At 46.4% G+C, this 15236-nt stretch overlaps 1 protein-coding gene across 1 annotated transcript in view; it reads left to right on the top strand.

Moving 5' to 3' along the window:
• The window catches only part of MTNR1B (melatonin receptor 1B), a 260989-nt gene extending 257944 nt beyond the window's left edge, over positions 1 to 3045 (top strand). Inside the window, exon 2 of the mRNA XM_088455719.1 lies at positions 2128 to 3045. Coding sequence (XP_088311845.1) covers positions 2128 to 2996 — 869 coding nt within the window. The 3' untranslated portion in view covers positions 2997 to 3045. The remainder of the gene's footprint in view (positions 1 to 2127) is intronic.
• The last annotated feature ends 12191 nt before the right edge of the window (positions 3046 to 15236 follow it).

The raw sequence follows: 15236 nt of genomic DNA, 5'->3' as shown, positions 1-15236 counted from the left end.
AGGGCATGTGTGCTGCATTACAGCTGGTGTGTGCTGCATTACAGGTGGTGTGTGCTGCATTACAGGTGGTGTGTGCTGCATTACAGGGGATGTGTGCTGCATTACAGGTTGTGTGTGCTGCATTATAGGGGTATGTGCTGCATTACAGGGGTGTGTGCTGCATTATAGGGCATGTGTGCTGCATTACAGGTGGTGTGTGCTGCATGACAGGTGGAGTGTGCTGCATTACCCTGGGGGTAATGGACAGGCAGCCGGGCATGCATGTGAATCATTCTATAATATAGAGTGATTCATTAGCATGCCCGGCGCCGCAGGGAGGCTCTAAGCCAGACGCCCGCTTAGATGTTATTACCATCGGGCGTCCGGCTCCTTCCCTGCAGCGCCGCGTTAGCCAGAGGCTGGAGTTCTCTTCTGAACTCCAGCTTCCGACTCTCTCCATGCGCACTATGGGAGAGACGTCATGACGTCTCTCCCATTGTTCCGAGGAGCAGCCGGGCAGACAGGATGGAGGCAGGAGCGGGGATTAAGGTAAGAGGTTTTTTTTGTACAAGCGGCACTACAGGGGCATTATATGGGGGCACTACTACAGGGGCATTATATGGGGACACTACTACAGGGGCATTATATGGTGGCACTACTACAGGGGCATAACTATGGGGGCACTACTACAGGGGCATTATATGGGGGCACTACTACAGGGGCATAATATGGGGGCACTACTACAGTTGCATAACTATGGGGGCACTACTACAGTGGCATTATATGGGGGCACTTCTACTGGGGCATTATATGGGTGCACTACTACAGGGACATAACTATGGGGGCACTACCACAGGGGCATAACTATAGGGGCACTACTACAGGGGCATTATATGGGTGCACTACTACAGGGGCATAACTAAGGGGGCACTACTACAGGGGCATTATATGGGGCACTACTGCAGGGGCATAACTATGGGGGCACTACTACAGGGGCATAACTATGGGGGCACTACTACAGTGGCATTATATGGGGGCACTACTATATGATTTCTTTCCTTTCAAATCAAGGGGGTAACGTCGGCATATCTAAATATATTTTGGGGTAAAAGGTAAAAAAGTTCCCTGACTCCTGGTGTAATTGAATGTGCTCTTATCTCGTGATTGGGTGCAGGAGCCAGTCACCTTATGCTGCCCATCCACTAGGCGATTATACCTAGCGATGGAGCAATAACGACAGTCGTTATCACTCCATCGCTTGGTAATCAGCTGCAAATCAGGCAGTAAAAGGTTAAGAACGTCCAGCGATGCGTGCGCACGCGCTGGTCGTTTTTAACATCAATCATCGCCCGAACATGACGGTCAACCTGACAACCACCGTCAGGTTGCCATGTTTGGGGATGATCGATCTGCATACACTGAACATCTGAACGTTCAGTGTATGCACTTCACCCCGCGGGAGACGATGGCATTGTAATCGTGCCGTTGTCCCCCGCATCATTAAATGGATGGGCAGCATAAGCCAGCCTTCCGGCACCACCCACAATACATCAGTAGAAACCTGTCTGTCTCAGAAAAAAAATTGGTCTGTCAACATGCACGTTAATGTGTGTGTACATACAGTATATATTGATAACACAGTATGGTTGTACCAATTATAGTTAATCAATAGGTATTAAATAACTAGGTTGTTTAGTAACTACTATAGAGAAAGTGTACAGTAACTCACACAATTAGAAACTTGCTTCCTTTGTCAATCTTGCATTAAACTGCAGTAAGTGCTGTTTAGTTGCCGCAGATTACCCTTTTGCTCTTTGATAGCTTGTAACTTCCATTAAAATAACTTTTCCTGTTTATTCATTCATGGTCACCCAGTCATTCAAATGAATCAGCAGTAATGTAACAGGTCATTTTTCGGTCTCACATTTAGGTCACTTTGACAATCAGCAATAGAAAAGGGGAGAACATTTCAAAACCTTCTCTTTGATCATTTCAATCTTGTTTCATCACTTGCTCATCCAAGAGAAGGACTGATACACAACCTCCGAAGTGATCTATGTTTAGTATCACAGAGCTTTTCAATTTGTTCTCAGCTCTTTTCGAGGATAACTGTGCTACTGGAAACTAATGTAATGTCTTCTCTTGCAGGTAATGCCTTTGTGGTGAGTCTGGCCTTTGCAGACCTTGTGGTGGCTTTGTATCCCTACCCATTAGTGCTGGTGGCTATTTTTAAAAACGAATGGGCCCTTGGAGAGACGCACTGCAAAGTTAGCGGGTTCGTCATGGGCTTGAGCGTCATCGGATCTATCTTCAACATCACGGCGATAGCGATCAACCGATACTGCTACATCTGCCACAGCTTTGTGTATGACAAGCTCTTCGGTACCTGGAATACAATGATGTACGTCTGTCTTATTTGGGTTCTCACCGTCCTGGCCACCATGCCAAACTTCTTTGTTGGCTCTTTGGAATACGACCCTCGGATCTATTCCTGCACTTTTGTTCAGACTGTAAGCTCCTCGTACACCATCACCGTGGTGGTCATCCATTTCATTGTGCCGATCGCTGTGGTGACGTTTTGTTATCTGCGGATATGGATTTTGGTGATTCAGGTAAGGCGGAAGGTGAAATCCGAAATCAAGCCACGGATGAAACAAAGCGACTTCAGGAACTTTCTCACGATGTTTGTGGTGTTTGTCATTTTCGCTTTTTGTTGGGCTCCCCTGAACTTCATTGGGCTAGCCGTGGCTATCAACCCCGCGCAAGTGGCCCCAAAAATCCCGGAGTGGTTATTTGTGCTAAGTTACTTCATGGCTTATTTCAACAGTTGCCTTAACGCTGTCATTTATGGACTTCTAAATCAAAACTTTCGGAAAGAATACAAAAGGATTTTAATGTCACTGTATGCGCCAAGACTGTTCTTTCAGGAAATCTCTAGAGGGGGTACAGAGTGCCCTAAGAGCAAGCCTTCCCCTGCTCTGAATAACAATGATCACATGAAGACTGATACTGTTTAATTCCACTGTGAATGGACGCGAGACACAGAGCCATTGAATGGACGCGAGACACAGAGCCATTGAACACACGCCAGTGTGACTATTCTAAGTTATTTTCACTCAATTGCATATTTTTTTTTATCGTAAAGGAAAATGCACCACGAAATAATACTATTTTTTTATATGTCATGTAAATGCATAAAATGTATTATTAAACTCTGCAACTTACTTTATTAGGGGAATTAAGTATTTACTGATTTGTAAGGCTAGTGCTGATTGGGTGCTGCTCTAAACTAACCATCGAGCACAGTCCTTACAGATATTCTGGACTTTTATATAAACATCGCTATCAAATACCATGTCACCGTATGTACACCTTACATGGGGGTTCACTGAATGGCATCTTGAGAGAGGAGGGGGTTCCGTCTAGACTCTGAGCACTAGTAGACTCTAGCACAGTGTCAGAACCTATTGCAAATGCGCCAGTCTCCGGGTAAATGGCGCGGCGGCCGTTTTCCTGGCACGGGACTCCAGAGAGGTAAGTATAGAAGAAATGGTAGTGTATAGATCCCCATCAGTCGATGTACCTGGAAGTGATGTGGAGTGGGTAGGGAAATGCGGTTCCCAGCCCATAAAGGCCACCAAAAGAAGAAATTTGGGGTGCTGGGTGTGGGCCCCCTTGGACACAGGGGCCCATGTGCACCGCACACACTGCACCCATTATAAATATGCCACTAGGATCTCTATAGTTAACACCATCTTTACCAGCTGGCCCACTCCTATTATAGCCTGCACGAGTGCCGAGTTTTACAGGCAAGACCAACCATGCTTTTCCCTTAGAAGAAGATTGCCATCTTCAGTCTCACAGCAACATTGCTGAAATCTCTGCAGAATGACTCTATTACATTTGTGTCCCCCCCCCCCAGTATTGTGAGACTAGAGCCTTGAATGTGAGGCCAGACAGGAAAATGATATTCCAAGAGTAAAAGGTCTGAAAAAGGAATAAGAAGATGCATTCATGTGCTACATTCACTAGTTATTTGCATATGGGCCAAGATATGTGTGTCCACATAGGCATCTTTATAATTGGTGCAAGGTGGGCAGTCACACAGGCCCCTGGGTCCAGGGGGTGCCCACACCGCACACCCTGCACCCATAGTTACTAATACTCACCTTTCCGCCGATTCCGGTGTGCTGCTCCTCAGTGCCGAACAGGTGTTGCAGAGCGAAAAAAATCACTGGGAAAATGGCGGCGGACATTTTCCCGGTGATCCGCGCATGAGCAGAAAAGATGTCCCTGGGAAAAAGGTGCAGGCGCCATTTTCCCGGAGACCGCGCAGTAGATTCTGGCATGAAGACAGAATCTACTGCGCTCAGTGCGCTGACAGGAGGGGGCCCAAACGAAGGCTGCACACGGGTCCCCTCCTTTCTTAAAACACCCCTGTGTGTCCACATTTATTTCCATGTATGTATGTTGCATGATGGGAGGAACACTCCCTAAGAAGGAGGAATAGTGGAAGTATTGTTGGGACATACATTTACATGAACAAACGGGACTAATTTGCGACTGGGTGCCATTTATGGAATTTCCTTGAGGAACGCACCAAAGGAACCATCTATTAAAGGACATACAGAAAACACTTTGCTGACACATGAGCACCTATACTAATCGTAAATGCGTTTCTCACTATCAAAACAAATGTTAAAATAAACCTTGTCTTATTATAACCTAATTGGGTGTAAGTGTAGCTGGGTGTAAGTACGCCTGACATGGTGGGATACGTGTCAAACCGTAATGCAGGTGTCCTTAGGTGAGTTTAGGGAGGACAGAGAGGGTGCAGGTCTGGAAGTGTCTGGGCATACTGGCCAACTTTGACAAGTCTCGGTCCAGAAGGTCCAAAGAGAGGAGGAAGCAGGTGGGCAGGATGGAAGAGAAGCGCCGTGAATTGCATCATCGTGGCCCCGCTCTATGAGACGGTTTGCTGGGTTTCCCGGCATCACGATCCTGGGGGTGGGGCTGTGATGACACGATTCATAGCAAATTGCATCATGTACACTTGGGGGTCTATTTACTAAGCTGTCTTAGGGGATAAAGTGAACAGGAGATTAGGTACCAGTCAATCAGCTCCTAACTGCCATTTTTCAAACACAGCCTGTGACATGTCAGTTAGGAGCTGATTGGCTGGTACCTTATCACCATTCACTGTATCTCCTAACACAGCTTAGTAAATAGACCCCTTGATGCAGTCGATTTGCCTACTTTACTGGGAGCCGGGAGAGTGGCCAAGTACTAAACAATTTTGTGATATTTCCAACGCAGCATTTGGGTGCAAAGATAAAATTTTTAGAGCTGATTCATCATCAGCCTCTAAGTGTCAACAAAGATACTTTTCCACTGTAAAACACTGTATAATTAGATTTCATTAATTTTACAAAACAGAAAAAAAAAGCTATCCAGTTAACATTTCCCCACTAAATCAATTTTATGTGATGCTTATTAAAAAATATATATATATATTTATTTTGGACGAAACGGTCAAAGATTTTTCTTTAATAGAACTGAAAAGAAAATGTGAATGTATTATAGTTTATCATAACTACTTTTGCATGCCACAGAGTTACATGCGGATAATACAAGCACGTTATGATTTACTATTAAAATAATGGTATGTTCCTGTGGATTTGCAATTGTTGGATCTTCTTCCACCAAAGTACTTATGCTACATACTGTATACACGGATATAGGTAGATGGATACTCTCCGGGTCTGATTTAGCAGCGTTCGCAGATGCAACTGCATACACAGATCAGCCGATTGTTCACTAGAGCACATGCATAAAAGTGATTGCGCTGCGATTACGGTAGCACAGAGGAAACCATCGGAGAGTGCATGACAGGCTGTGAGCCTTTGGGGGTGGTGACAGGGGGAGCGGTCATAAAAATGCAGGTGTGTCTGTCCGTTTGAACGCCATCTTTTAAATTCGCCACTGCGATTGCATACAGCCCATGAGTATTCACTGCGTGCGACGAGACCTGCAGGTTCTGCTGCTGGTCAGACCTGGTGTAAATTGTGCGTGAGGGGCCGATGTATCCGCCGGAGTGCGACGTAGTGCGGATGTGAGAAAGCAGCAGTGGTCGTCTCTATGCCCGCTGCAATGTGGCAGGCACTAGCATACATTCGCAGACGCGTTCCGTAAGGATTGGCAGCTGCATACGTAATAGCGATCCTTGCTGAATCAGGCCCAAGGACATTTATTTGTTATTGCAGCAAATAATTAATAATAGAATAGGATTTGCAATTGCACTCTTCTCTCTCCAGACATTTCAATTATGATCTGTCTCAATGCAGGCAAGCCACTTACTTACTAAACCCAAGTCATCAAGGGTCATTTACAAAGGTAAGTGGAAGCAGATCAATGAACAAACAACACAATTGTGCGTGGCTAACATATTGGCACTCGTGTTAAAGCGAACGATGAATCTCAGGACCTGATTGAGAGTTGTACGCTGTTAGCATCACTGCTGGGTTGTTGGGCACAGGAGAGATGCTGACATATGCTAATGCAGCAGGAGGTGTACACAGACTTCTGCCTGCTTGTGTGATCTACAGCTGGTCCAAAGACATGCAGGCCCTGTCCTCAGCACTCTCAGAAAATGGGGAAGACACGCCCCCATTTCCTGAAATGCAGTCTGGCCCCGCCCCCAAACTCTGCACCTGGACAAACCATGCTGCATTACAAGGGGTGCAAATACATTTATTGTGGGGCAAATACCGTCTGCTGTTGCATGTAGCCTACAAGTGCTGGATGGCTTTTATTTTACACTTCAGTTTAGATCTGAGTTTGGACACGCCCCTCCCAAATCTTAATCTCTCAGCACATTTTATATCTCCTCCACCTGCAGCATAGCGTGGTGTCACCAAGGTGCAAAGTTACTTTCTGTTTCACTCCCATCTTAGAATCAGCCCCATTATGTGTAGAAGTAATACAATACTGTGATACTCAGAAAACACATATTAATCTACTCTACCGTAAGGTCCGGGAGTCACCTGATATTTCCGTTAGTCCTCCGCCCACGGGAAGACTGGGTGGTTCTCCCGCAATCCCGCCCGCTACCTAGTGAAGTGGGGCAGGATGGGGAGCTAATACTGAGATTTACGATTCTGTATGGAGGGGGCGGGGCTTTATTGGTTTAGCCCCGCCCCCTCCCTGCGGACATGAGATTCACAGCATTTTTGCCATGATGGGGACGAGACCTAACAACATAAAGCGCCCAGCCCGTCCCCAAGATGGTCAGGTGCAGCTTCTGTCCCGGCTTCTGCCGGAGACAAGAATTTAAAAATAGGTAAGTATGCAGAGACGTTATATAACCATTAGTTCTAATATTAGTGTTGCAGTGAAAAAAGCAATGTCCTGTAGCGATATGTAATGTTCAGTAAATGGTGAGTGGACCAATATGACATGGAGAATTGGTAATGCATGTATAGATAAATCATTCAGAATTATGCAAATTATAGACACGAAGGGGCAAATTTAATTAGCCGCAGTGCTTACCGCGCAGGTAAAAATCCAGGTTTAACATCCAAAGCTATTTATTTATCACATTTTCCCTGCGTGGTAAACCCACAACTAACACTTGACAACCCACAGATAAGTGCCAGGAATCAATGGCCGCACAGAGACTGCGCACAGGCCTTCTCTGGTAAAACGCCATTGTGGAGAGGTAAAGGACAACCCACAGATAAGTGCCAGGAATCAATGGCCGCACAGAGACTGCGCACAGGCCTTCTCTGATAAAACGCCATTGTGGAGAGGTAAAGGTTAACTGCTGCTTCTTCCAACCAGATGCGCCAGTAGGCCGCAAGCAGAATTATTTGCCCTTTCAAATTTTTTTCAAAGAAGCAAAAGGTTTAAAATTGACTGAAGTTATTGAAGAAAATATACATAGATTTCAAAGTCTCAGGGACATATTATTTACCCAGCAGCAAGTTTTCAAAGCGCCATTCTCGGTGTTTCTGCCTGCAGGATTTTAAACAGCTTTAATACTGAATGCAAAATAATTACATTTAATATTATTGCCGCTTTGAAATCTGCTGCTTAGTAATATGCTGTGTTCATCTGTTAACGACATCCTCCACTACTTGTTATAGAAGCTTTTCCCATGCAAAGGCACGAGGAAGTCATTGCTGTCCAAGTCGGGAAATCATTCCACACGTGCGGAGGACCACCAGCAATAGCAGTGTTATCAGCCGGTGGTGACCCCTTTGTTTATAGCGCAGAGGGCGAGATGTAGTGAAGTGAAAAATTCTGTTTGCTTCGTCCTGGTGGGTTACCCGATAGAAGCCTACGTATCGGGACGCCTTCCCTGAGAGAGATTCAATTAGATCCCTCCCTTCTCCCCCAGCAGCGTGCAATGAGTTCAATGGAGGGAGCCGTTCATTGGCTGAGAGGCGGGGCCTGACCTCTCTCAGCCAATGAACGCTCAGACCCGGACCTTCAAAGGAGGAAGCCGCGTCTGAGCTCTTCATTCGGGAAGGAATAATAATCCTTGTTAGGATGGCTATTGCTTAGTACGAGGGTCGCGTTTATCGTTTTGTTATTTTAACAACACCTTGGATGCCTACTGGACAAGGGGACCATTCAAGGTAATATAGGTGAGTATGTGTGAGTGTGTATGTATGTATGTAATAAACTTATACTGTGTAAGGTGTGTGTGTTTCTTTCAACATTTCTTTACAGGTGAACTACAGGTCCCAGTGGGCCCTTAATGCCCCGCATGCTGGTACTTGTGATTTTCCAAGTACCAGCATGTGGGGGAGGCTTGCTGGGACCTGCAGTTCTACTGTAAAGACAATGGGGGTCATTCAGACCCGCTCGTGAGCGGCAGTACGCTCGCAAGCGGGTCGATGTTCCCCCCCTGCGCATGCGCACGACGGAGGGAGCTACGTCGTGCGCATGCGCGAGACCCGGCGAGCGACGGGCTCTCCATCGCTCCGGGTCTCGCACCAAAGGGGACGTGCTGTCGATGTTGATTGACAGCACGCCCCCTTTGGTGGGCGTGCCGGTGGCGTGCCTGCCAGACGGAGGCGTTCCCATGGGAACGCCTACCGTCTCAAGCCGGCCCCACTTACATCACTAGTGATGTCAGTGGGAATGATTTTGGCTCTGATAGAGCCAAAATCACTCCAGGGCTTGCGGCAGCGAGACCCTACCGCAGGGTCTCCGTCGCAAGCCCGATGGTCGCGATGGTCAAGACCATCATCATGGTCGCTCGCTATAGCTGTGGGTGGTAACCCACAGCTATGCGAGCGTCCATGAGGATGCTCCAAAATAAGGTAGGAGGGCCCTGATTCAGAGCGAGCGCTCTGGTCAGAGCGTTCAGCTCTGAATCAGGCCCAATGGCCCTCATTCAGAGGCAGTCACAAGAAGGGAGCGCTCGTTCTGAATGAGGGCGGCCGCTTGACTGTTCAAGTGCGGCCTCCTGGTCGCTAGCTAAGCTGTGGGTTACCACCCACAGCTTTAGCGACCGACCAGGTTGATGGTCGCGATGGTCAAGACCATCGCAACCATCGGGGCTTGCGATGAGACCCTGAGGTTGGGTCTCGGCAACCGCAAGCCCCAGGGAGCTTCCTGCTCTGATCGAGCAGGAAGCTCCCCACTGACATCACTGCTGATGTCAGTGCGGTCGCCCACAAAACGGCAGGCTTTCCTTAAGGAACGCCTCCGTTTGCGAAACCACCCCCCCGCCACGCCTACAAAATGGGTCGAGCTGTCGATCAACATCGACACCCGCCCCTTTTGTAGTGAGCTCCGGAGCGAGTTGCGACCCGGTTGCGAGCGCTCAGCGCTTGCGACCGGGTCTGAATGAGGGCCAATGTTTATATTCTATTTTTACAATACACTAACACAATCAACCTGCCATCCACTGCCCAGGGGTGGTGGGGATAGCCCCGATATCAGCCTAGGCTAGGGGTGCCCTGGAGAGGGAGACTCCATAATTGGAGGGGTCTCCAACTTACCAGGGATCCCTGACCTGGGCTGACTAGCGGTCAGGGCTGATGCTGCGGCTGGGGGGCCCGGTGATAGGGTTTCCCTGGCTGTGGCATCAGGGCTGGTTCTGTGAACTACAGGGAGACCCTATACGCAAATATTTCCCTGTAATTCCAGAACCAGCCCTTGTACCCATAGCCCAGTGCTGGTTGTACTGAGTACAGGGAGACCCTACGCAATTTTCTCCCTGTACTTAGTCAACCAGACCTGGGTTTGCAAAGTCCGGGGCTGGTTCTGTTTTTGGGGGGGACCTCACGTCATTTTTTTTTAAGTTTTAACTATTTACTTTTTACAGTCAGATACATGCAGGTATCTCACTGATGTCTGCATGTATCTGTGTGAGAACGAACTGCTCATGTTGAAAGTGAAAGCATGAAGCAGTTCTATGCTGTCGGGGATTTGCAGTTCGGCTTGAAGTGTGATTTGCCGTTCGATTTGTACATGAACATGTCAAATCGAACAAGAAATCACTTTCACAAACCGACCTAAATCGAATTCGATTTGCAAATCGAACACCAAATCGAATAGGAGTAAATCTGGCAAAATCACTGGTTTTTCTACATTCGATTTGAGTCGGTTTGAGAAGAGCTAAATCACTCTTCAAATCGACCAGCAAATTGACCTTTGATAAATTTACCCCTTGGTTTTGAGTGGCAAGTTTATGTGGATGAGATTTAGAGCTGGAGAGGATACACTTACAGGGGTATTATCTGGGACCCCTTACATCTGCACTTGTATGGAAAAGCATATTTCTAGAGTCCCTTCAACCAATGCAATATAAAAAAAAACATTCACACACATACTGTAAAAGGACACACAGAATAAATACTCCCCAATGCCCCAATGCGTCTTTATACTCGAGTGATATTAGCTAACATTAGCATATTTACACAGCTGCGAGCATGGGAATGCGCGGCTGCGTACGCATTACCGGCCACCTCTGAATCAGGCCCTTAGACCCAGGCACACCGACGCCCAGCCAGGACATAAGCACAAGGAAAGTTTGTTAGAATTTGTTTTGATGGGGACAAACACTTTCACTCCGTATTTGCATCAGGTCATATTTGTTAGGTAAATATGAATACATGGTAACAATATATTTATTTTATGTATCACTTTATAGCACAATCACTTGGTTATTATTCAGTTTAAAATCCGTAGAGTCCAACACTTGGTTGAAGAGCTGACACTCACGCCTGATGGTACTACAGATTGGGCTGGAGAACCAGCCCGGGAAATTTATAGAAGCAGCCCTAATGGGGACGGGATCTGTTGAGGGGGTGGGATCCCTCATTGAGGACGCAAAACATTTTTGGAAAAAGCTGTGGTCTATATATGTCGTTTTACACTTTGCTTTTTACATAGAGCCCAGTGTGGCTCTTGCATTTCTGAGTGAGCAAGTGTATGTGTGTGTGCGTGTATGTGTGTGTGTGCGTGTGTATGTGTGTGTGTGTGAGTATGTGTGGGAATTTAGTGTGGATTCGGCTATTACTCTCTTATAATACATAATATAGCAAAAAAACATACTGTATCCACACAAGAAGTAACATACAGGCCGGGATGCATGTCAACGTGATTGTGTGTTATTTAGGCTGAGCGTGTGACTGTAACATTGTGGGTGTTTGTATGGTACTTAGCTTGAGGGATAGTGTGACTGGCAGGAATACTGCAATTGATGAGTGGAGGGGCATTGAGGGTCAGTGTGAGTGATACAAAGGTGAATGTGACTGAATGACAGGACTATGAGGGTCAGAGTAAGTGACTGGCAGTATGAGTTGCAGGAACAATGAAACTAAGTTACAGGCAGGGTAAGGACACACAATGTGATTTACAGGGGGGGGGTAGGGGGATGAAAGCAGGGTTGCAGCTAGATCACCTTTCGCTAAAGGACCCTGACGTCATCATTTACTATTCCCAAGTACATCTATTGGAGTCACTAGCCTGTGGCGAGCAAAGCGGACCGAGCCACCATGCCTGAAGAGTGGCGAGGGTACAAGTTTATACTGTTGGTGGCCAGATACTACATTTAAAAAATGAACCAAAGTTGCACTACAGTATATAACTTGTAGGACTTACCTAGAATTGTGCCTAATACCAATGTGCATATACATTACCAGACTCCATGCTTTTACCTTATTGGTTTAAAACTTTGGTTCATTTTTGGGGTGTGGGTCCCCCTGGATTGCTTTGGTTGATCTGTTTCAGGGCACCGCATTATAACACATTTTTCTTTTATAACACATTTTAACCCTTCACTGTTTGTTTATTATACATGTACTTCACTTTTTTTATTTTCATTCTTTATATGCAGCTGCAGCTGCTCGTAACTATCTCTTTACACTGCACTTTTCTTACTATGACGGTGCCCTGGGGCAACTTAGCTGGGCCAGCTAAGGGGGTGTCCTGCGCTCTGGATTTGAACCCTAGTATGTTAGGGACCTACCCTAAAGAGGTTACCTGGATATGGTGGGTAGGCCCATAACCTTGGCCAAGATTAGGCTAAAAACCTCTATTGATTGCAACATTTTATTACATTTATATATTATCAATAATTTGGAGTTGTGCACCTGAGATTTGTCTGTTTCTGTGCCTGCAATTAGTCTCATCATGTAGCACATCCCATTATATATATATTCAGGGTGTGCAGTCCAGGAATCTTTCCCATATACTAGAAGGGTAGCCTGCCAGGAGGGCAGGATAACTTGGCTAGATGAGTAGCCTGCCAAGAGGGAAGGATAACTTGGCAAGAAGAGCTGCCTGCCTGGAGGGCAGGATAACTTGGCTTGAAGAGTAGCCTGCCAGGAGGGCAGGATAACTTGGCTAGAAGAATTGCCTGCCAGGAGGGCAGGATAACTTGGCTAGATGAGTAGCCTGCCAGGAGGGTAGGATAAGTTGGCTAGATGAGTAGCCTGCCAGGGGCGCACTTGGCTAGAAGAGTTGCCTGCCAGGAGGACAGGATAACTTGGCTAGATGAGTAGACTGCCAGGAGGGCAGGATAACTTGGCTAGATGAGTAGCCTGCCAGGAGGGCAGGATAACTTGGCTAGAAGAGTAGCCTGCCAGAAGGGCAGGATAACTTGGCTAGATGAGTAGCCTGCCAGGAGGGCAGGATAACTTGGCTAGATGAGTAACAGCAGGCAGAGATTGTACAGGTGCAAAAGTACAGTTCGGTAACACACAGTGTGGTTGAGAAAGCTGTAGCTGACGCTAAAACAGAAGAAACACAGACCCTGAGGCTTAAGCCTGCGTTCACTGTGTGCAGCTTGTGGATGGTGAGAAAACAGCAAGCAAACGACAATCAGAACAAAGTGGTTAAAAAGTCTGAATAAACGGAACTACCTGCTGAAGCCTGGGTCGTGGACTGGAACAGCGGTTGGAGTACAGAGGGTACCAGAGAATAGATAGAGCAGCCAAGCCGAGCAGTCAGGGGAAACTCTATAAGGCGAGGCAGCATGAATCCAGAAGCTACAAATAGGTGGGGAAGCCAATCAGCAGCATCTGGGAGTATATGTCACTCCCTGCAGCATCCCCGGCTTTTAGTAACCAGAGAACCAGGATTCAGTATATTGTGAGCCAGTGTAAGCCCAGAGCTGTCAGGAAGCAAGCCGCTGCCACGACTTCTGACAGTAGGTTATTGATACCGCAGTGTAATATTTAAAATTGTTACAAATTGACTTGTGTGCTGTACCCCACTTCGTTCATGTTTGTTGATATGGAGAACGATCAGTTGAGAGGAGAGCAGGAATCACATACTAGTGCTGGAGCTGCTGCCAGTGCCACCAGTCATGACAATACTAGTCCCTCTACATCATATATTAAAGCCGATGCCCAAGGGCATACAGGGCTTAAGTCAGGGCATCTAAAATCAAAGAACTAATCTTTTACATTGGTAAAGAAAAAAACAACAAAGGGAAAGTTATCTACAGAAAGACATAAAATTGGCAATATGCCTTTCACCACATGAAGTGGCAAGGAAAGGCTAAGGCCTTTATTTATGACTGGTGGTTCTGTCTCTAATGATGCTGTAGACATTTTGAAAAAAAGAAAACTGTTAAGGCACAGCAACCAAATGTGCATTCAGAAATGTCACAAATCCTTGAGGAGAGTCTAAGCGTGTTGGTGTATGCCATGTGTGAGCCTGACCTTTTCAAAACTGTAGTCAAAGAGGAGCCTCCTTCCACCACTTGTGAGTCCTCTGCAAATGTGGTAATGAGCAGCACAGGTCAACATGTTGACATAGAAACTGAGGATGCTTCTGTGGAATTGTACCAGGGTGAGGATGATATTTGTGTAAATGACGCTAATAAGAATGTTGTTGATGAGGATGCTGATGATGAGGATGTTGTTTGTGTAAATCAGGCCCCAGTGGAAACAGTTGTTGCCCATGATAAGGAAAAGCCCATTGTCATGCCAGGGCATAAAACAAAAAAATCTGCTTCTTATGTTTTGAATAATTTCGACCCAAATCCAGACAACAATTATCAAGCCGTCTGTACACATTGTCATGCCCTGTACACATTGTCATGCCAGAGTAAGTAGAGGTGGGGACCTTAACCATATAGGACCCTCCTCCCTGTTACATCATCTACAGTGCATCCATCCAACATCCAATTCAGAAACTTTGTCTAAAAAAGTAACAACAAGCAGTCCAGCATCAGCTAGCTCCCTTCTCTCAGTTAGATCCAAGCACATGGCATCTTCACCACCAACACCTTCATTAACAATATCCTCAATCATGATCGGAACTAGTCCTGCACAGAATTTGATAAGGCCTTCTCAGTCCTCCCCTATCCTGGATTCCTCACAAGAATCCTTGAGTGCTACGCCTACTGCTGCTGGGAGTGGATCTTCATCCCAGAAGGGGACCAAGAAGACAACTAGTTCAAAAAAAACAATTGACTGTTAAACAATCCTTTGCAAGGGGGAGCAAGTATGACAGCAGTCACCCAGTTGCACTGACGCCATAACATCTATGCTGGTATTAGATGTGCGTCCGATATCTGCCATTAGTGCAGTGGGTTTTAGACAGTTAATTGAGGTCCTGTGTCCCCAATATCAAATCCCATCTAGGTTCCACTTCATTAGAAAAGCAATTCCCAGCCTGCACAGGGGCATTAAAAAAAACTTAATTAATGTCCTCCAAAATGCCATTGTATCCACTGTCTTCTTAACCACATATATGTGGACAAGTAGAACAGGACAAATGCAAAATTA

Source organism: Taudactylus pleione, unplaced genomic scaffold (genome assembly GCF_031769625.1).
Source record: "Taudactylus pleione unplaced genomic scaffold, aTauple2 ptg000667l, whole genome shotgun sequence".
NCBI lineage: Eukaryota > Metazoa > Chordata > Amphibia > Anura > Myobatrachidae > Taudactylus > Taudactylus pleione.
The sequence above is the reverse complement of the archived record's forward strand: the minus strand, read 5'-3'. Positions and strand labels throughout refer to the sequence as shown.